Raw genomic sequence first — 26,673 nt, 5'->3', positions numbered from 1 at the left:
TTTTCTGGAAAATGTCACCTCAAGTAGTCATTTGAAGGGTAGTAATAACTGGGTTGCTCTTGTCTGGACATCAAGTCTTGTCCTCTTGTAGTTAATCAACAGACTAATTATCAGGTCAGCCTTTGTGTTTTATCCAAACCGTGTCATTCAACTCTTAGGTTCTTCCTGATTTCTTCTCTGCATCTTCTTCAAATATCCATAACTTATGACATGCTAAACTTGGGACTTTCTTTGCTTCTATCGCTAGTCTCCATATTTAAGTTTTTTTTATATGAAGTAAACTGAGTGGGCCAAAGTTTGCTTTTCACCAACCAGTTCAACTCAGGCTCTTCTAGTTAAGAAACTCAGGGACCAGGAAAAGATACTCCTGTGACCAGTTTTTCACAAAGGACATTTTAATCCTCCAATTTGAGTGTTTTCACACGCAGGTGTAACTTACTGTTAAACTGATATAAAAGACCACTCTTACCACCCCTTACCCCGAGTAAATTTGTTTTGGAATGAATTTATCTCTTCTAGTTTATTTAGAATAATGTTTTGTGTTCTTGGGCAAATCTAATACACTGTCTCTACCTAAGTTTCCTTGTGTGTCAAATGTAGCAGAGGAAGGGGATTGTCCCAAGGACTTTTTTACTCTAATCATATCTTTTAAATTTTGTGATTCTAGGTGAACCTTTAGTGTGGACAGAATGGTGATTAGAAAAGACCGTTGGGTAGAAAGTCAAGAATTATAAAGTTGAACAAGATCTGGGTGCAAACAGAACTATCTTCCTCTCTCTGTGAGAGCCTTCCCCTAACTCAGGAAGAGTCTGACTTTTTCCTCCTCCTGCTGCTTTCCTACTTATTCTTCTTTGTTTCTTGTTTTCCTCCTCTTTCTCCTTATGTTCTGCCTTCTTTTTCTTTCTTTCCATTTTATTCTTCCAGAGGTAAGAAGGCATAATTTTCTAAGCAGCACACTTGGAACATTTTTGGAATGACTACCCCCAAGTTCTTATTCTTACGTAGACTCATATTGAACAAAAACCCTGTGGCAGTGTGCATGTGTGTTTTTTAAACTTTATTATTTGTGTATTAAATTGAGTTTGCATTTCCCAGTTTTCCACCTGAGACAACAAGGGCTTAGCAGGGAGAATATTTATTAGGATGTGAGACCCGTTTCATATGCATAGTATCTTTCTTTCTCATGGAAGAAGGGCATGCTAACCCAGTGTACATAGTTAGCACAATGGGTTTTTATTGTTTTAATATGTTAATCTTGTTTTCCATTGAAATGCCAGTTACCATGATTGAATTTATATTCTATCTCCTTTCCTACCCCACCTCAAATAACCAAGCATAAAAAAGTTTTTTAGTTTATTTAATTTAGCAGAACAGGCAAACAAAACAAAACAAAAACCAGTAGTTCATTCGGTGTTGTTATAACTCAGATTTTTTTTCCAGGTACCTGAAGAAAGAATTTATTTTTTCTTTCCTATAATTATGTTTTAGTATTGAGGGTTATTTTTTGTCAGGGTATATTTCTAGCAATTTGGTTAAATGTTGTAAATCAGTCAGAGTCTTTAAAAAATTTGTCCTGCCAAGACTGTGAAATACATTCCTACATATTCATTTTTGAATTGATGGACGGATGACAGGCAGTAAGGCAGCGGGATTGAGCACTAAGCGATTCTTGTGTCAGGCTTCAGAAATCTTAGCAGTCTGATCTGTAGCACATGAAAAGGAGTAGGAAAAGAGCAAAAACCAGAAATATGTATGAGAGTTTGGTTTTCAAACAGAAAATAGCAGCAAAGAACTATTTTTATTAAGAGGAACAGAAAACTAGTAAAGCTAGAGAGCTAGAACAATAGATGCCATTATGGGCAAATGAACTGATGGTTTTATATTTTATTGAAAAGTTACCTGTGATCTTACGCCATGCCACAATCTTACTGATTAGTTGAAAGATCATAAAAATGATTGAAAATCTAGTAGCCTGGAGTTATGCGGAAAGAAAAGAAAAAGGCAAAGGCGGTTCTAATGATGATCTTCTGGTAAAAGGTGGTGTGGTTTGGCAGAAGGAGCATTGGTGTGGGAAGTGGAAGCCCCATGCCTTACTCCGCAGCTACTCCAGGGTTCCATGTCTCTCCAGGCAAGTGGCTTCACCTCTTTGGTTCAGATTGTCCCCATCAGTAAAATGAAGGCATTGTATTGAGTTATTTCTAAAGTCCCCCCATCTCAAACTTTATAATGGCTTCTCATCCACCAGGAATACAGGAGAAACGTACAAAGTATATGAAATTAGCCTTGGTGACAAAAAATATACAGTATTTTTCAAGCTAGGGATGAAACAGTCATAAAACCTGGGGCAATTCTATTCAATCTGTGATGTTGGCATTTGGGTGCAACGCTTATCTTCTTTTCCTTCCCTTTACAAAGCCCATTGTATCTTGTTTATTCTTAGCGGTTTTCAAAAAACAGCTGTAAAAAAAAAAGGAATGTAAATAGAAAAATTAATGCCAACTACACTTTCTTCTGGGGAGACCGCTGGTTTCCTCTCAGCCTGCCCTGCTTTTTCTCAAACCTTGTTTGCATGCCAATTTTGTGTTTCTTTGCAAACCTTGTTAGAGTTTTTGTAAAAAAAGTGGAGGAATAAGGAAAAGAAAAAGACAGACAATTACAAAACTATTACTAACAAACTACCAGTAGTTAAAAGCAAAATAACACACAACTGCATTCCTCTCTGTACCTAAATCCTTCAAGCACCCACGGAATTAAGTAAATAATTAACTACTGCTTACCTGGGGAATGACAAAGAGGGCCTCAGGGTTTGGTAAGCAGGGCTAGATGATCTTCAAGATCCCATTTAGTCCAACTGAGAACAAACTGAGGGTTGATGGGGGGCGGGAGGGAGGGGAGGGTGGGTGATGGGTATTGAGGAAGGCACCTTTTGGGATGAGCACTGGGTGTTGTATGGAAACCAATTTGACAATAAATTTCATATATTGAAAAAAAAAAAGATCCCATTTAGTCCATAGTTTTCATGACATGATTCCTGCCTTCAGGGAAATCACATTTAAAAAGTGGAGAAAAAGGGAAATTTACACTAAGCCATGGTGGTTCACTTGCAAATGACAAAAGCCATATTACAGACTAGCGTGTCCCTAAACACTGCCAGCATTTTCAAGTACGCTGTTTTTCCTGGGGAGTTCATTGATTTAGATGGTTTGGCTTTCCATTTGCTTGGGAGAGTGAACCATGTTCCAGAAGCAAAACCATTAAGCAAAGGATAGCAAACAGCAAGCAAGTGATACAGTGGAGAGTGACAAATCTTTAATGGTATAACTGATTATTACATTTGAGAGAGAGAGAGAGAGAGAGAGTACGTGGGGGGGGGAGGGGCAGAGGGAGGAAGAGAGAGAGAGAGGACCTTAAACAGGTGTCACACTCAGCGCAAAGCCCAATGTGGGGCTCTCGGATTATGACCCAAGCCAAAATCAAGTCGGATGCTCAACTGGCTGAGCCACCCAGGCCCACCCCATTTACTCCTGAACGGAATTTGTATCCTTAGAAAAGTTCAAAGGCGTAAGTTTAGTAACATCATCAGGTAGCAGTTATTGGAAAACAAATCAAAGTTAATTGCTTGAAGACCGTTGCTCATGTTAGCCCTACATCTTGGACAGAATACTTCAAAAGCATTTATTTTTTAAAAATCTACTTGAGAAACCAGCTAGTAAACCAACTCTCTAGGTCAGGGAAAGGTGGGAGTCAACAACCTGGCAAAAAAAAAAAAAAAAAAAAAAAGAAAGAAAGAAAGAAAGAAAGAAAGAAAGAAAAAACCAAAAACAAAAACTACCTTGTCATCCCTGGTTCAGGGAGTAAAACCTTAAGTTTGTTTTCTGGAGTGAAGAGGGAAGGAAACATTAGTGTGTCAGTGTGTAACACGTACGGGATTTTTTTTTTTTTTTTTTGCCAGGTGTATGAGTGAGACAAGTGTTTCGCACAAACAAACTTTGCCCCTATGATAGCTGTTATTGAGGGAGATGAAATGCAGCAGCATGAGAAAGACCTAGGGAATATTAACAATCTGCTTACAGGGAGCAAAAGCGTTGTCCTACACACTGATTAGGGCGTTGAATATCATATCATAGATAGGAGCGACAGATCGATACAATCTGGCTTTTCCTTCATTCACTTTCTTAGCTTGTGGCTAGGAGCCAGTGATATATTTTCCTGTCTTTGTTCCTCACTCCACACGTGCTCCGGGAAGCAGCAGTTATGCTTTCCTTTCTTTGCTTAGCCACGCTCAGCGCTTCTCTGAGGTCCTAGCGAGAATTTTAATCAGTCCTGGCCAGTAATTACTGTCTCTCTCCAGATGCATCTCTTCTACAGACTTCATTTTTATGCTTCTCCAGTGTTGCCGAGGAGGGTGGTCCCGAAATCCTCCGCGGTACAGAGCCTGTCGGCTGAAGTTGAACCACCAGCAGGGAAGACGTGAAATGCTTCCTTTTCTCTTTCCACAAAATGACATATTTTTCCTTCCTCGTCTCTTTCCTGTAAAGTGGTGACATCTTTTTCTGACACTGCTAACCTACAACAGGTATTTTGGTGGTGACATACACTTGAGGGTTTCCCCTCCGTGACCCCAAGAATATTTAATAGTTTAGCCCTTCTACTTTGCATTTTTTCTACTTGGTCAAAACAAAACCAATCGGTTAGGGACAGTGGCTATTTTACCAATAGCCTTAAGGGGCATCCTTAAGCGTGCCAGTTGTTCCTCTATCACGCTCCTGAGTGCCCTGTCAAACGAGCCTATGGAATAGCTTGAAGTAAAATTCTTAATTTCAGTAATTTTCATCGGCTCTGACTCCCCCCATGTCACTCCAGAAACCTCCATGTGACATCCAGTCAAGTGAGTTATCTGCTCCAAGAATTTTGTTTACTCACTTGATATCTATCCATTAGATTTTTACTAAACCAATATGTGGTTTAAGCCCATGAGGGGGATAAATATATATAAAATGAGGTTTTCATCCAAATAGTAGGAGGACGACAATTCACGTAAGTGACTAGAATATATGGTGATGTGTCAAGGGCTGTGTGAATGAGGCAGATACTAAATTTTATAGGAGTTTAGCGGTAGTGAGATAGGCTGGCTGCTATCATCAGGGAATACTTCACCGAGGAGGTAGGACATGAGCTTAGCTCTTAACAGTGGAGGAAGTTTCAACAAATAGAAAAGAGGGGGAGGTTTTAGGAAGAGGGGACAGTTAAAATTATTTAATGTTTATTTATTTTTGAAAGAGAGAGCCAGAGCACGAGTGGGGCAGAGAGAGGGGGAGACATGGGATATGACGCAGGTTGCAGGCTCTGAGCTATCAACACAGAGCCCGATGCTGGGCTCAAATTCACAAACTGTGAGATCACGACCTGAGCCAAAGTTGGATGCTCGACGGACTGAGCCACCCAGACACAGGAAGAGGGGAGAGTTTAAACAAAGATGCTGAGGTATGACAATGCTAGGTATATTCTCAGGAGGAAGGCTTTCACACCTTGGGGACTCTAAATTTATTTGGATTAAAAGCTAAGATTGGAAAATTAGGTAAGAATTAGATTCTGACTGATTTTTAATGCCAGGCTAAGAAGTGTAAACTTTATTCAGTAGGCCTGAGGTATGACACAGTCAGACAGGAATAGTTGGGTTGGGGGAGACTGTACGTAGGGAGATCAGTTGCCTACCATTTTGTTGTGTTGTAGGCTGCTGGACCCAGGGCCCAAGCTTGGAAGAGGCAGGTAGGTGGTCAGATGTTAGACGTTAGACATTCTAGAGGCAGAAGTGACAAAACATGAGGTTCAATCAAGTAGAAAAAGAGAAGTCTGAAACAAATTGAGAGGCTGCATTCTGCCCTACAGGACTGGCTAGGTGAGTCTAATTTATAAAGTGTGTACATCTTGGAGCACTGAGGGGTCTATGCTGGGAGAAAGGAGCCCTAATTACACTTCTTCAATTCTGATGCATATCTTTTCCACAGTTTACATTTCTGATATTAGGATGCTTCTTACCGTCTATGGGTACATTTAACATGGAAGTTTTCCTTGAAAAGTATAGTATTTCAATGGCAGTTGATGGCACTTTACCAGCACAGAAATAAAGTATAAAATGTATATTATTACCGTATTAAGTTTTCCTTTCAAACTACCAAATTATTTCACACTCATTACAATTAAGCCAAACAATCCAGAAAACATAAATTACACATGGATATTGAAAACACAGTAACTATTATTCATCAAATGCCTACATTGCCCAGAGTAAAGAACCACCAGGAGAATAAATCAACTGCCAGAGCTCTGGGCAGGTTATGAATGCATTCATCAAATGCTTACTGAGCAGCTCTTATGAGAAAGTCACTCTTCCAAGTGCTAGCTGGAAGGATACAGAGATGAATGAGGAAAGAATTCTATCCTGGGGAGGGGGGGTGGAGAGGTGAGCTCACGACTTATTAAGGGAGAGGAGGAAATGTGATTCATCATAAGAGAGATCCCCAAAAATGTGTTTTGGATGCTCATATCTGCTTGGGGCTTCGTGAAAGATAGGGTATTTAAGTCAGGCCTGGGAGGATGGGTTGGATTTCTACGGATAGAGCTGGTGTAAGTAGATTCAGGTGAACAATGTGTTGTGAACAAAGGTAAGAAGTTGGAAAAAATCATGTGTATAGAAGGAACACAGCAGTCCAGGGTGGCTGGCGGGCCAATATGGGTAAACAGTATGAGTAATAATGGTTTCAGGAAGCATTTACTGAACAATACTAGGTTCTGTGTACTCTTGTGTTTTCCTTGGTGATGTGCAGTGTAACTAGTCCCATTTTATAGGTGAGGACAATAGCACACAGATCAGTTCAGTAACTTGCCCAGGGGCCTAAGAGCTCAAGCCGAAAGGTTGGCCTTACTCCTTTCATAAGCAGTGTACGTGTAAGGTCACACACAGGGATACACAGCTGTGAAAGGGTCCTGGACACAGGCCGAGGAAGGGGCCACAAACTATGTGAAGGACTCTGAAGCTTACTCTGTAGCTGATGTGATGGCATCCCAGGGTTTGAAATACTACGTTCTCACTGCTATGGTGTATATAATGGAAGTGGACCAAAGTGGTTTTTAGAAATATGGTACCAGAAGAGTGTAGGTTGTGCATCAAATTCTAGCATCCTCTAGGGAACTTTAAAACCCTTAGATTCTTGTAAGACTACAATCTCATAGATCTTTTTTCCATTTCCTGTGTCATTTATTTTGATCCACATAATGATGTGGCATTTCCCCCGGCATTGAGTCCATGGAGAAACGTACCCCAAATTGTCACTGACTTTGCCAAAGCCCTCAGGCTGGTAGGTGGCAGAGCTGGGGAAGGAAACAAGATCTTCTGGAGCCTAAGTCATTGCTACTGTCCTTATTTGGTCCTCACTTACTTTTATCTTAACAATTTCCTCTGCAATCAGAGGTGCAAATGGGCATATATATATATATATATATATAGTAATTGATAGGCTTGCTCAACACTGGAAATCAGTACTCTTAAGTAGATCATATCCTTGCTCAACAAGAGATGTGGACCACTTTCTGGCTGACACTGGCAGGACCATATGATCAGGTGTTCGTCCAGAGAGGCAGTAGTTCCTGTATTTTTCCGTCAGTGGGGAGGGAAAAACCCTAGCTGGCTGCCTCCGGAAACTTAGTGTCCGGACTTCTTGGCAATTTCCCAAGGCTTTTGTTTTGGGAACTAGGCCAGCTGTCTACCTATCTTAGGTTAGATCATTCATTTCACAACCTTCTCCCCAGCCCCATCCAGGTGATTAGTAAAAAAGAATGATCAGTGCTTGGCTAAAGAGAAAGTATCATTGTTTCCAAATTCAGCATAATTCCTTGTCGTGAATTTGTGTATAAAATGTCAATACTTGTCACTTCACAGACCTTTCGCTGTGTTCTGAATCAGCACCCAGATCAAGGAGGGGCTGAATAACCACCTGCTCTTGAGATTGACCACACATTCCACTTTTAATATTGTTATACTTTCTTTAAATATAAGGAAGAATGGATGTGTATGCGTTTCCTAGGGCTGCCATGAGAAGTTACCACAAACTTAGCCGCTTAACTCAGACTTTTTTTTTTTCTCTCTCACAGTTCTAGAAACTAGAAGTTTGAAATCAAGGTGTCATCAGGGCCATGTGTCCTCTGAGACTCTGGGCAGAATCCTTCCTTCTCTCTTCACAGCTTCTGGTGGTGCCCTTTCATCCCTGGTGTCCCTTGACTTGCTTAGCAATCCAAAATCTGTCTCTGCTACGTTGTGTGATTCCTATGTGTCTCCCTTCAATATGATGTTTTCCTCTTATAAGGACACGGGTAATAATACTGGATTGGGGCCCACCCTAAATCTTCATCTTAACTTGATTACGTATGCAAAGACACTCTAATAAATAAGGTCACAGGTACCAAGGGTTAGGACTTCAACATTATTTTGGGGGGCGGGACACAGTTCAGTCCCTGTGGTACTCTTCCTTTTTATTATGATTTAATTATGTACAAATCATACCACTGTATCTAGATTGTAAATTTCTTAGGGGGATGAACTGAGCTACAGTAGAGGAAATAATTTGTCCCTCTTTAGTAAATCCATAGTATTTTTTAGATTTATTTTTTTTAATTTTTTTTAACGTTTATTTACTATTGAGAGACAGAAAGAGACAGAGCATGAACATGGGAGAGGCAGAGAGAGGAGGAGACACAGAATCCAAAGCAGGGTCCAGGCTCTGAGCTGTGCCCGGGCACAGAGCCCGACGCGGGGCTTGAACTCACAAGCCACGAGATCATGACCTGAGCTGAAGTCGGACACTTAACCAACTGAGCCAGCCAGGTGCCCCTTGAATTATTGTTTTAATTGCTATCATTCTGAGAGACTTTTTTCCCTATATGTCTGGATTCTGATCTCCATGAGGGCAAGGTCCTATCTGGCTCATCTTTATGTCCCCATAGTGTTAGAGCAGTTTTGGGGAAGCAATATTGCACAGTGATTAATGTTGTTATCATTGGAAATGTCTGCTGTGGATTTTAATCCTGACTGTCCTGGATATTCGTTGTGTAAGGTTAGGCAAGTATGTGAGCTTCATCTGAAAAATAATGATAAATATAATACTATTCTTATGATTTTTATGAGAGTAAACACTTTAGACATTGCCGAGATGTTACTATGATTATATACTCAGTAAATGCTTGTAGGATCGAAGGATACCAAGTAGTCTACTTATAATTCTGCCATGAAATTACTCTGTCTCTTCAGTGAGACTTACATTTTCTAGGGCTTAGTTGTTGTTTTTGTTGTTGTTGTTGTTGTTGTTGTTACCCCAAAATTAAGGGAGTTAGCTGAGATGACTCTTAGGTTCCTTCCAGTCTAACATTCGGTAAATTCAGCTAGTATTTTCTTATGACTTCAAGGATATATATGTTTTTTCAGTTGTATATTTAGTTGATTCTATATTGAAGATTCTAACTATGGATTTACCAAAGAAGGATGCATTGTCATTGGTTTGTCTCCTGTGCTTACTACCTTGTACAGTGTCTGTCTGACTTTATTATTTCCATTAAATAATAGGAAAAATTTATAGATGCCCATTTTAGCCAGCTCTGTTCATAACTTTATGGACACATGGAAATGACTAATATACTGTCCTTCCCTGTATTACATTTGGATCTCAGAGAAATTAAGATTTCATGTCTTTCCTTCTTTTTGTAAGTAGACAGGGATGGAAGTAAAATAGAGAATTCTGATATTCTTAGAGTTACCTTATTGTTCTTCTGTATTTCCTTCTGATGCACACGTATACACACACACCCCATCTCTCTAGACTCTAAAAGCAAAAATGGAGAAGGTGAAGTACACTCCATTAAGTTGCTTCCTGCTAGCCTTTCTCTGCTGCCTCTCTTGCTATTGTCGAAAGCAAATCCCTTACAGGTAGTAAGGTCAATCCAGGCAGCTCCAGGGGTTCAGTAGATTGGACAGCTGTCTACTTAGGAAACTCCAAGGTGCACACTCCCTCCCAGAGTTGTTCTGCTTGGACTGGCTTATTTAACACCTTTATCCATTCAGTTAGGAATAGTTTGGGCCTCACCAAGAGGCAATACTTGAGCTGAACTTTGAAGAGACAGAGGACAAGCCACCTGAAGATGGTGGGGAGAGCACTGTTTTGGGCATAGAGAAAAGTGAGTGCAAGAAGCCCTGAGGAGGAACTGCTTTCTGTTAGAGGGTCAGAAGAAAGGCCAGTGTAACCAGGGTGTGGTATGATATGAGGTCATAGGATCTACCAGAATATACACAACCTCAAAGGGCAGGCTAAGGAGTTTGGATTTTATTCAAAGGCCAGGAGGAAATTACCTACCTAGCAAGTAGGTATTTTAGTCTTCCAAGTAGTATGCAAAATTCCAGTCCCAGACAGGTTTCTTGCTTTCTAAGAAGCTCCCTTCTACAGTTCCGAAACCCTTCCCCATTCTGTGGGGTGGCACTGCCTGCAGCCCCTGGGCGAGTTAAGAAAAAGCTGAGTACTGAGGGTGATGCAAGGTGTTCACTGAGGGAAAAGGAAGGAACACTGTCACTTGTTTACCTTGAATTTTGATGAAAGATCTGGGTTTTGAAATGGAGCTATGCGTGTGTGGTGGGGAAGGGGAGGGGTAATAGAAGACTAATGAGAACTGAACTTGGCAGTTCTGCCACTTAGGAGGGGGTTTCAATAGGACGAACCGGTGCCCTTTACTTGCATAAAAATCAGTGGCTTGTGATTGTGTTCCTCTCCTTTACTACACTATGTTGTGGGGAGTCCAGCGGTCCTTCCTGAGGAAGAAGTTTAGTTGGTTGACAGAAAATGATAAAGAAATATGAAAGAATTCCCTAAATGGGTGCAAAATATCCCATTAAACAAAGCAAAATCGTAGGCTGTGAACAAACACCACACATCCAATAATTCTCATCACTAAGCTTAAACAGGTATGGTGACCTTGAAAATGCTAAGATATTATCAACGAAAGGTGATTGTCTTTTTAACATTCTCTGTGAATTGTTGGTATTTTTTAAGTTGACCAACTAGTATAGGAATGCATATTTGTTATTAAAGGTTCAAAACACATAGACTAAATTTTGTAGGGCTTCTTTCATACCCCTCCTCCCTTGCCCCCACAGCACCTTCTCCAGCAGTAACCAGTATTCACAGGTTGGCATATGTTTGTGCACATCTACATAAATGATCTTTTTTTAAGGAACAAACATGGGATCCTATTATGCACATTATTCTTTTCTCTTGCTTTATTTCCCTTAAAGATCTTTATGCATGTACATATTTATTTTGTATTTTCTAATGGGTGCAGAATATTCCATGGAATTATCATCAGTTACTTAGACACTTCCCAATATATATACATTTAAAACTCCAATTTTTCATAATTACAAACAATGTCACAAGAAACATTTTTGTACTGTTTTCTGCATGTGTTAAGAGTACCTCTGTATGGTAAATTCTTAGTAGAATTCCTGGTATGTATATTTTGATTTCAATACTGTCAAATTATTAATAAAGCTTTATTGATTTATATTCCTACAAAGTTCTAAGAGTCCACTTAACTATAACTTTACCAGTACTAGGTATTATCCATTCTTATTTTTTTGTTTATCTGGTGGGTAAAATTAGTGTCTATTATTTCAAGTTTTACTTTCCTGATTGCTAACATGTTTGAATATCCTTTAATAAATGTGTTGATGCCTTGTATTTCTTCTGTAATCAATTATGCATCACAATTTCTTGATATCTGCCATTTAGCTTTGACCTATGTTCATTGTAGTTTTCATTGGACATAAATTTTTAATCTTTATGTTGCTAATGCTGTCTGGACTTTTATATTGTTAGGAAAACCATTCCCAACCTGATCTTACTATAATATTCTATGTTTTCCACTACTATTTCATATATGTAAAATTTTTTTCTTACGTTTAACTTTTTATTTATTTTATTTTATTTATTTTTTTTATTAAATTTTTTTTTCAACATTTATTTATTTTTGGGACAGAGAGAGACAGCATGAACGGGGGAGGGTCAGAGAGAGAGGGAGACACAGAATCAGAAACAGGCTCCAGGCTCTGAGCCATCAGCCCAGAGCCCGACGCGGGGCTCGAACTCACGGACCGCGAGACCGTGACCTGAGCTGAAGTCGGACGCTTAACCGACTGCGCCACCCAGGCGCCCCACGTTTAACTTTTTAAACCATCCGGAATTTATTATTCATTGTAATAAAATACTATCACTTAATTTTTTTCCACATGGGTAGCAACCACATTTATTGAAGAGTCTATTCTTTTCCTGATGAAATTAATTGCTTTAATGATATAATACCTGAATATGCATGGATGTGTTTGGGATTCTCTATCCATTTGACAATATTCTATTTGTTAATATTCTTTTTATTGACCTATTCTATTTGATGGTGTTAACTCCTATGATATTTTTTGATACTCAGGTACGATAGTTTTCTCAATTCCCATACTTACCTACCACTATTATTTTCAAATTCTTCTCAGCCAGTCTTGTGTACTTTCTTGTTCAGATGAGTGTAAGAACGTATATAAAATGTTATAAACAAACAAGCTAACAAAACCTGTGGGGATTTTGATGTGCAGTACATTGAATACTTTAGGAAATTTACAGATATCTTTATAAGAAGGACTCTTCTCATATAGGAACATGGTATTTCTTTTCCTTAGTCTGGATTTTATAATGTTCTTCATAAAATCTTAAACATGCTAGGTTCATTCCTATTTTATGGTTTTTGGCTCTTTTGATAATGTTTCTCTCCCCCGTTATTTCAGTTCTTTTCATCCATTGCTGCAGTATGATAAATTCATTTCTCTTTATATGGTATCCTTTGAAACTCACACTTAAGAAAACCGTCTACTGAGTCTGCTTTTCAGTGGCTTGCAGATTGTCACGGATATTCTAGTTATGCAACCATATCACCAATAAAGATTACAGTTTCTCTCTCTCGCACACACACTCATCTATGTATACACACATATGTATATATTATCTATTTATAAATATTTTATCTTCTTGCCCACATGCTTAAGGTCCTATTCTTTGACTCAAATGGATCTGAATGAACTCATTTCAGTGAATTACCCCTATGTTCAAATGGAAACCACATACTTTACTGAAGTAATTTTTATTAGGTGTAGCTGATACTTTTCACCTATTTTATGGTTGTTAGAATAAAAAACAATACATATTTTTACCTTTATGTTTAAATGTGTTGGTCATATCCCAAATGCTTTACTAATGAAGCAACTTTAAAAGAAAAAAAAAAAACAGCTACTTTTTTTTTTAAGATAATAATCCTCAAGCAAGGAAAATATTCTGGTAATTAGGTGGCCAATTTATTTCTCTTAGAGACTTTATATTTCTGAGAAAGGCATCTTCATATCAGAGAATGACTTCTTTAGGATGAAAATGTACTTCAGTTTGCTTAAAGCATCTTCACCTTTCTCTTAATAAATTCATGGGGAAAAAAGTAGTTTAAAACCTTTTTTCAGCAAATCCAGAATTAGGGATCCTTGGGCTACTGGTCACTCATTACTTTGTGTTCATGCTTAAAGAGTCTTTACTATTGTTACAGGAGCAACGGCACCAACAGACAGACAGACCCCAGTCAGGCAGGCCTCCCATAGAGAAAGTGCCCTTCTGCAAAAAGGTTGGAAGGGCCTTGTTCTGATTGGTCAATACTGACAGGCAATTCGGTAAGCTCATTGGTGTGGTTTGGAGCCGGGGTCTCCCATTTTAAGTCTGGCTTGTGTATAAGGCTGCATTGTGGCCCCTTTCTGGTTCTGTCCCGGAGGAGAAACAGTTTCACAGGAGTAGGCAACAGAAAGCGCCTCAGGTACACAACGTTTTTCATTTGGGGCTTGTCCCCACGAACCCTAGCTATCTCACTGTTGGTGTTTTTCCCTCCAAAAGAGAGCCATGTCTGTGAATACCAGGAAACTCATTTGCGGACTGACACTTTCTTAACGAGTGACTTAACAGGCTATTATTTTTCACACAGTATGTGTTGTGATTCTTTTCTCTGTTCTATAAGCCTGTAGCTTTCGTTTTTTAAGCCAAGGAAACCATGTGGTATGAGGAGGAACACAGTACAAAGCAAATAAAGATGGAGCTACTGTGGTTCAAGTCAGGGCTGGAAATTCCAGAAGCTGGCACCCCTTTCTCCTCTGGGTAACTCAAGGATCTTCTTACATTCTGAGGAGCACAGTCTCAAAAGCATTGTAGGGGAGTGCCTGGGTGGCTCAGTTCGTTGAGCTCGGACTTTTGCTTTCAGCTCGGGTCATGGTCCCGGAGTCCTGGGATCCAGCCTTGCGTTGGGCTCTGCGCTGAGTGTGGAGCCTGCTTGAGAGTCTTTCTCTCTTCCTCTGCCCCTCCCTCCCTTGCATGCGCGCACACGTGCTGTCTCTCGTGCGCGCTCTCTCTCAAATTAAATAAATAACTAAAATAAATAAAATAATTTGTAGAGACTGTGTCCTGAAGACTTAAGTCCTTCGTACCTACAGAGCATTTTGTACAGATGTATTGACACACCCACAAAGATCCGGTGTAAAACCTACACACATACGTATCACCTCAAAGTGGCCCACATACAACTTTATACCTTTAACATGTACAACTTTATACCTTTAACAGGGACCTTCTTAGAGACCCATCTTTGGCATAGTCCCATCATGCTCAGAGCACGCTCCCTAAACCTGAAGTAGGTAAAATGATGTAAATAATTTTTTTTAAAAAGCAGTTGATTATGTTTCTATGCGATAAATGCACAAAATGAATGCACAAAGATAATCTGTTTTTACATTTGAAATAAGGCTTGAAATTATCTTACTGAATGGATTCATGAACAACTGATCTAGATAATCTGTTTAGGACCCCAGATGAATTCAGCAGCTAAATCTCTTAGGTGGCACTATAGTCTACCCATAGCTTCATGACTGGTTGGATTAAGCTTCAATAGGTCAGAAAATTTCCTTGTACTTGTAATAAAACATAATGGATATGATCTATTGTTAACTATTATTTATATTAGATTTAAAGTCTTGCGTGTGTGTGTGTGTGTGTGTGTGTGTGTGGTTTTAAATAAGTACGTCACAACTTGAAGCTAGTATTTGGTTTGTATCCACATTAGGGTTTCTAATATAGGGACTTCATGATCTCTGTTTCTATTATTTCCCTTTCCTCAGCTTGTTATTTTTCAGAGCCAGCCCTGATTGTCGTTTACCTTTTTCTGAAGAAGGAGAATTCCCTTTAAGGAACTCTCTCAGAATCCCAGGGACCCACACAGAGTTTTTGAGGAAGATAGAGACACCCATCCACCCAGTCCAATCACACAAATAGGTGATAAATAGGATAAGCCAGTTGTCACTGTTAGTCAGCTCTCAGATATGAGAGTAGCCCTACCAAATTAAATTTACCTTACATAAACTCAAACATAAAAGACTCAAATATTGTCTGTGTGACTATAACCTGTGTCTATGTCAGTGCAAGTAGCCAAATAAGGGCCTCCTGTGTAAATGAAGGCAAAACGCAAAAATAAAACAAATAAGCAAAACCAAACACCAAACCAAAACAAAACCCTATGGTTTTCCAGGAAGCAAATAAAGACTTCTTGTGCAAATAAAGGCAAACAGCCAAAATAAAATAAACCCAACCACTATCTTAAAACCTGAAGGACACAAAGGAATTCTTGGGTTTTTCTTTTTTCTTTTCTTTCTTTCTTTCTTTCTTTCTTTCTTTCTTTCTTTCTTTTTTTGAGCAGCCATTTCCTTCTGTCCCATATCTACTCTAACGAATAGATGAATTAGGGGTAATGGGAACCCAGAAATTTCTGACGTTGGCTCTGACAGTGTTTTGCAAGCATTGCAAAATGGTACAGGACAACAAGGGTTTTCACATGTACTCTGGCCTTTAGACTGCCCATCCTTGCTGCATATATGAGCATTTGGTAGTAGATAAGGCATTTCATAGAGAATTAAAGTAATTTCCTTTGAAGTTTTTCCTTTTGAATTCTTATTACTTAAAATTCAATAGTAATACTCTACTTTGAACCAAGCGCTATGCATGGACTATTTTATCTGTTCTTCCCTACAACTTTTAATTTTAGATATGTAAAAACTGTGGTTTAGAGAGCGTATTAGTCAGCTTGGACCAATACTGTAATAACAAATACCACAGACCGGGTGGCTTAAACAGTAGAAATTTATTACAGTTCTAGAGGGTGGAAAGTCAAAGATCAAGGTACCCATAGATTGGGTTCCTGGTGAGAGCTCTCTTTCCTCTCTTTCTGGCTTGCAGACGGCTACCCCCTCCCTATGTTTTCACATGGCAGAGAGACAAGAGAGCAAGCTAGCAGGCACTAGCTCTCTGATGTCTTTTCTTATAAAGACATCAATTCTATTGGATCATGATTCTACCCTAGGACTTCATTTAATTTTAATTACCTCCTTAATTATAGGTCCTGTTTCCAAATACAGTCACACGGGGGTTTGGAGCTTCAGCATATGAGTATAGTGGGGCACAATTCAGTCCATAGCAGAAAGAATAAATGACTTTTCCAAGGTCAAACGCTACTTGTAGAGCCAGGATTTGAATCCAAAAAGTTAGGCACTGAAACCGCTGTTGTTAACCTTCTTATAGCTGTCTATGAGTTTAATGGGTGTTATGTATGGAATTGGCCAAGTTTGCCTTCTAGACCCTCCTGCCTTTCTATGTTCTGTCCTCTAGGTATATACCCTTCTCAGAGGCCTCTATCACATCTTGCCCATGTTCCAGCACCTCAGGGTTCAATTCATTTGTACTAAAACTTAACTCAATCCACAAGTATTTGCATATTTATGAAAAAATGCCTCAAATAAGAATGTCCCCCCCCCAATAATGGGATGTTAGCTTTCTGAGTAGACGACAGACATATATATATTTTTAAGCTTATTTATTTTGAGAGAGAGAAAAAGATAGATGAGAGAGAGAGAGAGAGAGAGAAATGGGGAAGGGAGAGAAGGAGAGAGGAAGGGAGGGAACATGAGTGGGGGAGGGACAGAGAGCACAGAGCCTGATGCAGAGCTCCAACTCCATGAGATCCTGACCTGAGCTGAAACCAAAATTCAGGTAGTTAACTGACTGAGACACCCTGGCACCACCCCATGACAGACATATTTTAAAAGAGATTCTTTCTGCATCTCTCAGATTTCTCTTTACATAAGATTGTGGCTCTTTGGACTATGGGTCCATAATACAAGAATTTTCTACCAGTTTAGTTTTTGTTCTTTGGTGCTTTAGATGAATATTAATTCATTTTTGTTGAATATCTACTTCCCTCCCCTTTTTGTTTTTGTTTATTTATTTATTTATTTATTTTTTTAACGTTTATTTATTTTTTTGGGACAGAGCATGAACAGGGGAGGGGCAGAGAGAGAGGGAGACACAGAATCGGAAACAGGCTCCAGGCGCTGAGCCATCAGCCCAGAGCCCGACGCGGGGCTCGAACTCACGGAGCGCGAGATCGTGACCTGGCTGAAGTCGGACGCTTAACCGACTGCGCCACCCAGGCGCCCCTTCCCTCCCCTTTTTGTTAACAAACATTGCTTGAATGCTTTCTGTACATAGGACACGAGTATACATTTAAAGATACACATTGGCTCTTACTTTCCAGGTGTAATCTAAATATCATATGTTAAGTTCAAAAGAAAGATCTGAAAAAAATGATATGACATTTCAGAGAATAAAGTTAGATAAGAACTGGACTTTTTAAAAGTTTTATTTTATTTTATTTTGTGGACAATGAGGCAATTTTGAAATCTTTTGAGTAGGTAGATAGATTGATCTGATTTATTTTCTGAATCAGCTTTATAAAATAAAGGGGAGGATGAAGAGGAAGAGAGTTCAGAATAGTGTAATTATTCTGAGGTAAATTCTATAGAACAAATAAATTGTAAATAGTAGAACACCTTTGTGAATCAAGGGTTTGAGGCTTGAAGTCATATTTGTATGAAAATATTAGTATTTCTCCACATTTTATCACAAAGGCTATTTTTGATGGAGGATGTTATTAAAAATATTTAATAACTGGTATGACACAAGACTTTGACAATCAGAGAAGGAAACTGGCCAATCAAAATAGGCCAGGTCCTAAATATATAATTAACAAGTCTGACCAATCTGGTATATACTGACTGAATGTCAGCTCTGCCTTTGTCTCTGGTTGCACAGCAATGGATCTTACGATTTGAAAGATTCTCCTTCTTAAACAAATGTCATAAAATAAGTAAAGCTTTTTTTTCTAATTTCTTAATTTAATAATAAACTTCTATAATTTATATTAGCTAAGGTCAGCATAACAAATTAAATTGATACAATTTTGGCATCCATCTGTAATGCTTGGTTGTCATTTTGCTATATGGCCTTATATCAGGCAAGTGTATAATTTCCATTTGGCATTTTGAAATATGAAAATATTTACTTAACTTTATAAAATTCTGAGGGGGCAGGTGCACTGCTGTCCTCAATTAATAGTGTTGATTTAAGTCATGTACCTCATAGCCTGGAGATGTTTCAAAATCTCTCTCTCTCTCTCTCACACACACACACACACACACACACACACACACCACATAAATGTCTTCATAACTGACACATTCTTTAGTTGTCGAAGTCTCTACCACTCTCTTTTGTTTTACACATTTATGTTATATTATTTTACCCATCTGGGCCCTGAAGGCAAATGCAGTTGTAATCCCTGATTTAGATATTTTTATGTTTTTAGAAACATCGTTTTGTTCAAGATTTTACCCTTTATACTTGGCAGCTTCTGTTCGGCCTGGATTTACCTTGACCTCCATTTTAGTTCAAAACTTTCTAACTCCTTTACGTCCTACTATTGACCTTCACAATTATTTTGAAAATCACAGTTGACTTTTTCTAGTAGGTAAAACTTCTTTTTTTGGTTTTTGTTTTGATTCTTTTCTCTACTTACATCCCCGCTCCTCCTCTGAAACCAGTTCTCTCAAAACTACAGGTCTCAAACCCCCACCAAAAAAAGTATCTGTGATCTTGAGTACTTCATGATGGCGTCCTTGACCCATATTCATGCCCGGACCAACAAGAAACATTCTTGCGCCACCTTGGTTTGCCTGATAACTTCCTGTTCTTTCCATTATTCCCCGAGGACGACAGGCTGATGCTGCAGCAAAGTCCAGTCTAAGAGAGGGTCAACTTTGAGCTCTGAACGTGCTGGTCTTCTCCTCCCATTGTTCCTTGTAAGATGATGGATAATTTTAGTCAGGACAAAGTAGTAGAAGGGCAACCGGAAGAATGTTGAATGGTTATCCAAGTGGCAGATATAATGCCTTTTTGATGAACATTAATGAGCTAGGGTGTACTTTGGGGAAAGTACATTACAAGGACTTTGTAAGAGAACATTATGGCTGGACCCTGTAATTCTTGCTTATATCCACAAGAACTGAATGTCTGCGTATCTTGACTTTGACATTGAACTGCCCATATTAAGTAGGAGAATGGGTGGGTAACAAATGGCAGAACTTGGGGAGATATTTCTTTCTTCCTTTTAAAATAAGGCAGATGGTTTTTTGAACACAATTTGCCACAGCTCATAAAAGCATAAGAGTTCTGGTTTTTTGAAAGAGAGAAAATAATAAGTTGATTTTTTTTTAACGGTAAAAGTATTGTTTCTCCCAGGGGCTTAAAGAAAAAAAAAAGCATTGAGAAATGGGAGTGAACTGCAAGATAGGGTTTGTGTAACAAGTACCTAAAACCACAGAAGTCACATGGGCTCTTTCTGCTTTGCTACTTTTGATTACTTGTCAGAGGGTTAGAGTTTTAGCTTCCCCCATCCTGCAAGGCCACTCAACCATGTGCTAGCTGGAGTAATCTTTATTCACAATGTCTTTACAAAGGCTCCTGCAACAGAACAGCAATGGCAATCTGGTGGACTACTGTGCTGGTCCATCTTATAACTCTGACTCCACACTCACAGGCAGCTTCCGAATGGATGATAATAGAAGGATTCAAATGCTGGCAGACACAGTGGCCACTTTGCCTCGGGGAAGAAAGCAGGTATGATTACTATTTTGTACTTTCAGAGTTTTCCTGTTCTCTTGGGAGCAGAGTGATATGTTTATCTGACTTTGCACTGAACTTGTACTTTAGAGGCTTGGAATTAGTCACTAAGAGTATGGGGGAGGACGCAGCTAAGAAGCCCAGGTTGCTCATGGACTAGTCCAAAAGATTTAAGACCATAACAAAATATTGTTTTCAAGGCCAAACTTAAAAGAAGATTGTTTTTCTCATTTGAAAGGTGTTCAGGTAAAATGAAAATCGTTAAGTGCATCAAACTTAGAGAGTGCATGCAGATGTGGCCCGTTTGAGAATCATTGATCTTTTCCCCCTGTATGTGTCCCATTGATTCTATGCCTCCCAGCCTCACTCCGTGATAGTCATTTTCAATGGAATGAGAGTACCTTTTCTCCAGGACAGCATTTGTTGACTAAATTATTTTCAGTGCGGGGGCACAGGTACATACCTAATGCCATTGGGAATGAAGGCTTTTACTGGATAAATTGGCAGATTGAGTACCAGCTCAGCTATTTACTAGCTGGTGGGACCTTGGGCAAGCCACTTGCCTAAGACTTCGTTTTCTTTTCTCTGTAATGGAGATAATAATAGAGCCACCCTAAGGAGCTCTTCTTTGGCGTAAGTGAAGAAAATGCGCCGTGCCTGACACAGCGCTTGACGTGAAGTTGGTGCTCAACCATCATGTTCTCATTTTTATTTTTATTGTAAGGGATTTCCCTAGAGATGAAAACTCACTTAGGAAAATCCATGTCCAGCTGAGTTTATTTTTCGTTTCTTTGATTCTACAATTTCCAATTTTTAAAATAATTTTTTAACCATAGCACCCCTTCAGGTTTTAGTTATATAACTTGCTATCAGGCTCCAAGTGCATATCTGAATTTAGAACTGGAATTGCTTTAAAGCATGAATTTTTGCCCTTCAATCCTGCATGTACATCATGTGCTCCTCTTAAGCCTTCTAATTTCAGGATTAGAGAGTTAGAGCATAGTGGGCGAGTCATGATCTTTTCTCAGCCATGTATACAGCTGATTCCTCGTTATTTTTCACAATGAAGATAAGGCATAATTTGCCATGGTTGGGATTTTTGATCTTCGTTTAATGCGAAAGTGCTTTTATGACATTAAGTTTAATCAAGTGATGAACATTTCTATCAATTTACTGCCTGTCTGAAAATAAAGCAGCTATAGGAAGCACCAAGGTCTTTATTCAGGTTTCAGATATGGAGCAGTGTGTAGAAGGTACAGAGATGAAAAGAATGCATTTCCTGGCCTTTTAGGGTTAACAATTCAGTAGGCAGAACAAAATAGGCATTACACAACATAAATGCTCTAATTCAAGGACGTGTCTTTTAATATAACCTTGAAGGATAGGATGTTCCAATTCTGAACGGTATTCCAGAGCAAGGGAATAATTAATGCCTAGGCACAGATCTCGGGGCCTTTAGGGCACATTGAGGTAACAGCACATTATTATGTCTGGGAGACCCAATAAGTGTCTGTTGAAGGGGAGTGGAGACCTTGGTGCTGGGCTCCTTTACGCTTGATCTTAGCGTAAAGGCCGAGAAGCCGGCGGGCTGCTTTACTAAACACTTCCCCTGAGGAAGCAGTGATTTGACCAACACAGGTAGCCACTGGGCATGTTTGAGCAGTAGAGGGTTTTAGGAGCCTCACTCTAGAAACATGGTGAGTACCTGGGTAGAGACTAGCAATGAGGGACCAACTTTTATAGTAGTTGGAGAAAAAGGAAATGGACAGAATGGAGAGGAGACCCGGAGACTTGGCTGTGAAAGGCAGTGAAAACGGAGGAGTCACATCTGGTCTTAAACTCGAGGGAAGATAGCTTCCACTAAAAAGAAGGCAGTCAGTACGAGGTTACTGGAAGGAGATAAGGAGAGGGATTTGGGCACACAAAACACATGCATTGTGCATAGGTATATAACCTACATACACACAAATGCCCACATTCTCACACCGACGAATCTATCTGATGTTCTCATCTTTTTAGGCCCCGTCTTCTCCGTTTTCTCCTATTCTCTCCCATAGCAAACTCCTATTCAAACAGTGTTTTCTTCCTGTTGTGAGAATGACTTTAAGGAAAAAAAGAAGGCAAAACAAAAACTCTCTTCTGCATGATACTTATGATTCTGTACAGTTAGCATCAATGAGACTTGATGCAAGTTTATCCCAACATTTCAGGCTTTTCCAAATGGATGTTCATTTCCTTTAAGTGGTTTGTAGAGAATAATCACCCATTTGGCACTCCCTGAATCGCAGGCAACAAGATCCCTGTGAGGCAACCACATGAGCAGGTGTTTTTCTGCCCACTGTTATTTTCAACACTTTCAGGGCTGACTTCAACAGTTCATACTTCTCGTTATTGTTGGCTTTAGTTTCTGCAAAGCTGTATCTGGTGAGCATGTAGTTTCAGATTAATCTTCGGAAGCATTTGGGTGTTTACACTTGGAATTGCTTAAAAATAGATTTCTGTGTGTACCTCTTATCTCAATACCTGTATTTGTAGGAGGCGACAGACATCTCAGTACAGCTTCTACTTCTGAACATATTTTTGGGGGGTAAAAATCCCTGCAATGGGAAACAGTGTGGGAAGGAGACGGGAGGAAATAAAGATAGGCTTTATAAATGTGGTGATAACAAAGGAGTAGTGATTGTACCTCTGGGCCGCTCCCTCAAGGGTAGTAGGTTGCAGTTGGAAGGCAGTTTAAGAACCAGGGACCTGACAAATGGGTTAGAAACTGGAATGTGCCTCACTGGTACCACAGGTTGTCTTTGCCTGACGTTCTCCAGGTTATTGAATTATTACTCAATAGGCAACTTCAGAAAGGGTGAATTCACTTAAAAGTTCTGATCTGGAATTTTGTGCTAAACTCTGTAACGTGTCTATTTCTGGGATGGGTTCTGCCCTGCAGAAGCTTTCACATGATTTCTGTCTGTTCACCCATCTGTGACCCCAAACTCCCAAGTTTCTAACTGCAACAAGGTATCTTGATCATTAACTGATCATTAACACTGTGTTAATTTCACTACGAAATAATTGGGAAAGTATTCTCTAATTCATACTGTGGCATGCCCTGAGTGAATAGCCCACAGTTTTTCTTGGAAAAGAAGCTCATGAGTCCACAGTGAGACTTTCTTGGGAAGCTGTGACATTTATTTGGGTTCCTTAAGGGCACTTACGAGTTAGGAAATTGCACACGGTTCCGTTATTTTGCTGTATCTTAGAATAGTCTGTAGAGCCTTGCTAACCCAAGGTTCCTGGGTTAAAAGGGAAACAGAAACAAAACAAAACAAAACAAAACAAAACAAAACAAAACAAAACACCTGGATTCCTGGAAGAATTAGGGAGATTGCAGCAGAGACTGGAAAAGAGAACAAGGCACAGGATTTGGGCTTTTGAAACAAACAATAGAAACAAAAGAAACATGTTAATATATATCCTCTCTCCACCCCCAATACTTTCCGGAAATGCATTCACTCAGTGGGGACCAGGAAGTAACAATCTGTTACTTAGCAGCAGAAGTGGCTGCAGTATTGAACTTTGAGCTCCTGTGAGTCTGCTGGCTCTCTGGCTGAGCTACAGATTACCCTGATCTTTTGCAAACTGACAGCTGACATATTTAGTGTTGGCTTCCCCCTAAAGAGGGACATTGTAAATCACCGCATAGCGGCAAAAATTCCGTTTTGAATATTAATGCCTGATCTTTGAAGCCCTCTGACTAAAAACAAAAGAAGAGGAATCATAAACTCAACCCCAGGCATCTTTATATTAGTGGCTAACAAGGGGTTAAGGAGCTTTGTCTAATCAGCGGTCGTCATTGAATGTGTGGCTTGCAGGCCTGCCAAATTGCCAAACCTAGAGTTCTCATATTAGATAATGTGTAATAAAAGACAGCTGTTGCCGGCATATGCCGTTCATCACACACCCGTTCCTTATCCATACGTTTTGGTGTCTCCGCTGCAACCCCGAGAAAAGGCTCTGGCTGGGAGCGCATTCGGGAGCACTGACGCCCTGGGTTAGAGCCTAGAACGGGTTAGAGCCTAGAACAGGACCGCTCACTCTAGGAAAAGGGCTGTAGGCAAAATATTTTTCAAAGGGTGATGCTTTGGATAAGGCCTTAGGCATGCTTCTTCCCACTTTGGCAGATACCCGGGTGCCTGAGCACGGGCTGAACCCTGGGAACATTCCCTTTCACATGGCCTGAGTCTGACAGCCCAGATCACATGCAAGGAGGCTGTGTGTCAAGATGTGGCACGTGTCAGAGAATTTGATGGTGCCTAATTTGTTTAAATTGTTTTTTCTTTAAACATTAGGTGCCTAAGAGAGGTTCATCGCTGATCTAGAGTAGAAACCAATTTACAATTTGACTTAGTCTGATTTTGTGTGTGTGTTGCTGGTAACCCAAATCAGTTGATCCACAGGAATTGGGTCTCTGCCGTGCGCCTCACGGTGTGCTAGGCAAATATTTTCAACTAGTCGATTAGCTAGATAGAGAGGTGAGCCAGAGAAAAGTAGGAAAATTGCTTTCTGTGTAGAGGATTTGGGTTTGTCTTGTGGAGTTAAACTATTTTATATTTGAATTTATCTGGAATGATTTTTTTTTTACTTTAGAAGGCAGGTTACAGGTGGACCAGATGAAATCTTAACGTTCCTGTCAGTGCTGTGATTATTTGCCTGGCAAAAGGGCATTTAAAATTGCTGAGGAAAGGCTGGAAATAACTCATTCATTTTGGCCACCATTTATTCATTTGGCAGTTATGTATTAAGGCATTAGAACTTCCTTTGTTTCCTATTAATCCTTTATGGTTCTTGCTGTTTTTGGACTGAGATGGTTTTGTTCTTTTTGTTTTGTTTTGTTTTGTTTTTCATTTTTGATGTTGTCACGTGTTTGGGATTTTCTTAAATTTAATTTTCTATTTTTAATGATTACCCTTGAGTTTTTCCTGCAAATATTTAAAATTTGATGAAGGGCAAAGTTGAAGAACATTTTAATGCATTTCTCCTGAACTTGATCTTTCACCACTACTTACTTACGTTGGTGTCTAATAGTTTACTTCTATTTGTCTATTTAGCTATTTTGAAGTTTCCCCTATATTCCAGGCACTGCACTAGGCACTGGGGTAGAAAATAAAACAAGTACAGTCCCCACTTGGCTCTAAGGATAAAGATAATTTTGTACAGAGGTGAGGTATCTGATCCAGCATACCCTTTATATAAATACACATACAGTCTCCACATACAAGAATGTGTGACTAATATGATGAATATTGATAGCAAGAGTAGTATTTTTAAATATAAGCCCTGGCTATGATAACAGGTAACAGGTAGATATGACCTACCTACGAAGCTTGCAATCGGAAACAAGGATAAAAGCCCAGGAGATGCAAATAATGAAAGTCGATTGAGACAATGTGAGTGCAGTGTGCTGGCGAGATGAAAATACTTGGGAATATCAAGTTTATTGCTCTCTTTTATAAGAAGGCAGCCCTACTGCATAGCTGAGTCGTCCCTCGCCCATGTTTGTGGTTAGTAGGACAAATCAGGATGAAATAAACTATGCACATTGTTGCGGGCCATCTATCATTAGTCCTTACAAATTGAAAATAAATAATTTCTGGCAAATCTAGAGAATCTTTTTGGGTCTGAGCCTTCTGATTGCAGACTTCAGGATGATGCAAATGATTTGAGGGGTGGAACTGAAAAGACAAGGAATTCCAAAACACAATCAATTTGCATCAAAGCGAGGAGAGATCATCTCTTCCCTACATTAGCTTAACTGACCAATCAGTAGCCAAATTCTGAACGCTGAGCCATTTCAGAAAGTTTGTGAAAAGGCTGGCATTTCGTACTTGATAATTCAGATTCATTACAGTGACGTAGGCTTCTGTCCTAACAAATGCCTTAATGAGGGTTTTGTTTGTGCATTAATTTTATGTGTTTTTCGCCTTCTGATTTTCAACCTCTATTTGTTTGGATTATGTGTTGTTCTCCTGACTTTTTTTTTCTTAGTTTATGTATTTATTTTGAGAGAGAGAGAGCGAAACAGAGAGAGCATGAGCAGGATAGGGGCAGAGAGAGAGAGAGAAAGAGAATGCCAAGCAGGCTCCACAGCGTCAGCTCACAGACCGATGTGGGGCTTGAACTCACAACCCTCGAGATCAGGACCTGAGCCAACACCAAGAGTCAGAAACTTAACTGGCTGAGCCACCCAAGCGGCCCCTGACATTTTTATGTATTCACTGATAGATGACAGGCGTGTCAGGTTGACCATGAAACACCCGTGGGTTAGCTAGGATTGCAGTTTACATTTTGGGCCACTGGACCAACATTTGAGAAAGGGCTGATTACCATTTGTTAATTCCTAAACAATAACACAAAAACACAGAAAAAACAGCCATCGCCTGAAAAAACAAGATGCTGCCTTTTGCTTACGTTTCCTATTTACAAGGGTAGAAGGTATCTCGGAAGTTTA

At 39.5% G+C, this 26,673-nt stretch overlaps 1 protein-coding gene across 5 annotated transcripts in view; it reads left to right on the top strand.

Annotated features, from left to right (window-relative positions):
* The window catches only part of CYTIP (cytohesin 1 interacting protein), a 76,168-nt gene that overhangs the window by 23,083 nt on the left and 26,412 nt on the right, over nt 1-26,673 (top strand). For 2 of the 5 annotated variants that reach the window (XM_086718641.1, XM_086718640.1), the window contains one exon: nt 20,009-20,168. The exons of 1 other annotated variant lie outside the window; for it this stretch is intronic. In XM_086718641.1, coding sequence (XP_086574767.1) covers nt 20,100-20,168 — 69 coding nt within the window. In that variant the 5' untranslated portion in view covers nt 20,009-20,099. Of the gene's footprint in view, nt 1-19,892; nt 20,169-26,673 lie in introns of those variants that run through there. 2 more of the 5 variants (XM_086718642.1, XM_025924887.2) reach the window with 2 other exon arrangements.

Source organism: Puma concolor, chromosome C1 (genome assembly GCF_028749965.1).
Source record: "Puma concolor isolate L17-30 chromosome C1, mPumCon1.1.hap2, whole genome shotgun sequence".
NCBI lineage: Eukaryota > Metazoa > Chordata > Mammalia > Carnivora > Felidae > Puma > Puma concolor.
This window is presented reverse-complemented; position numbering and strand designations above follow the sequence as displayed.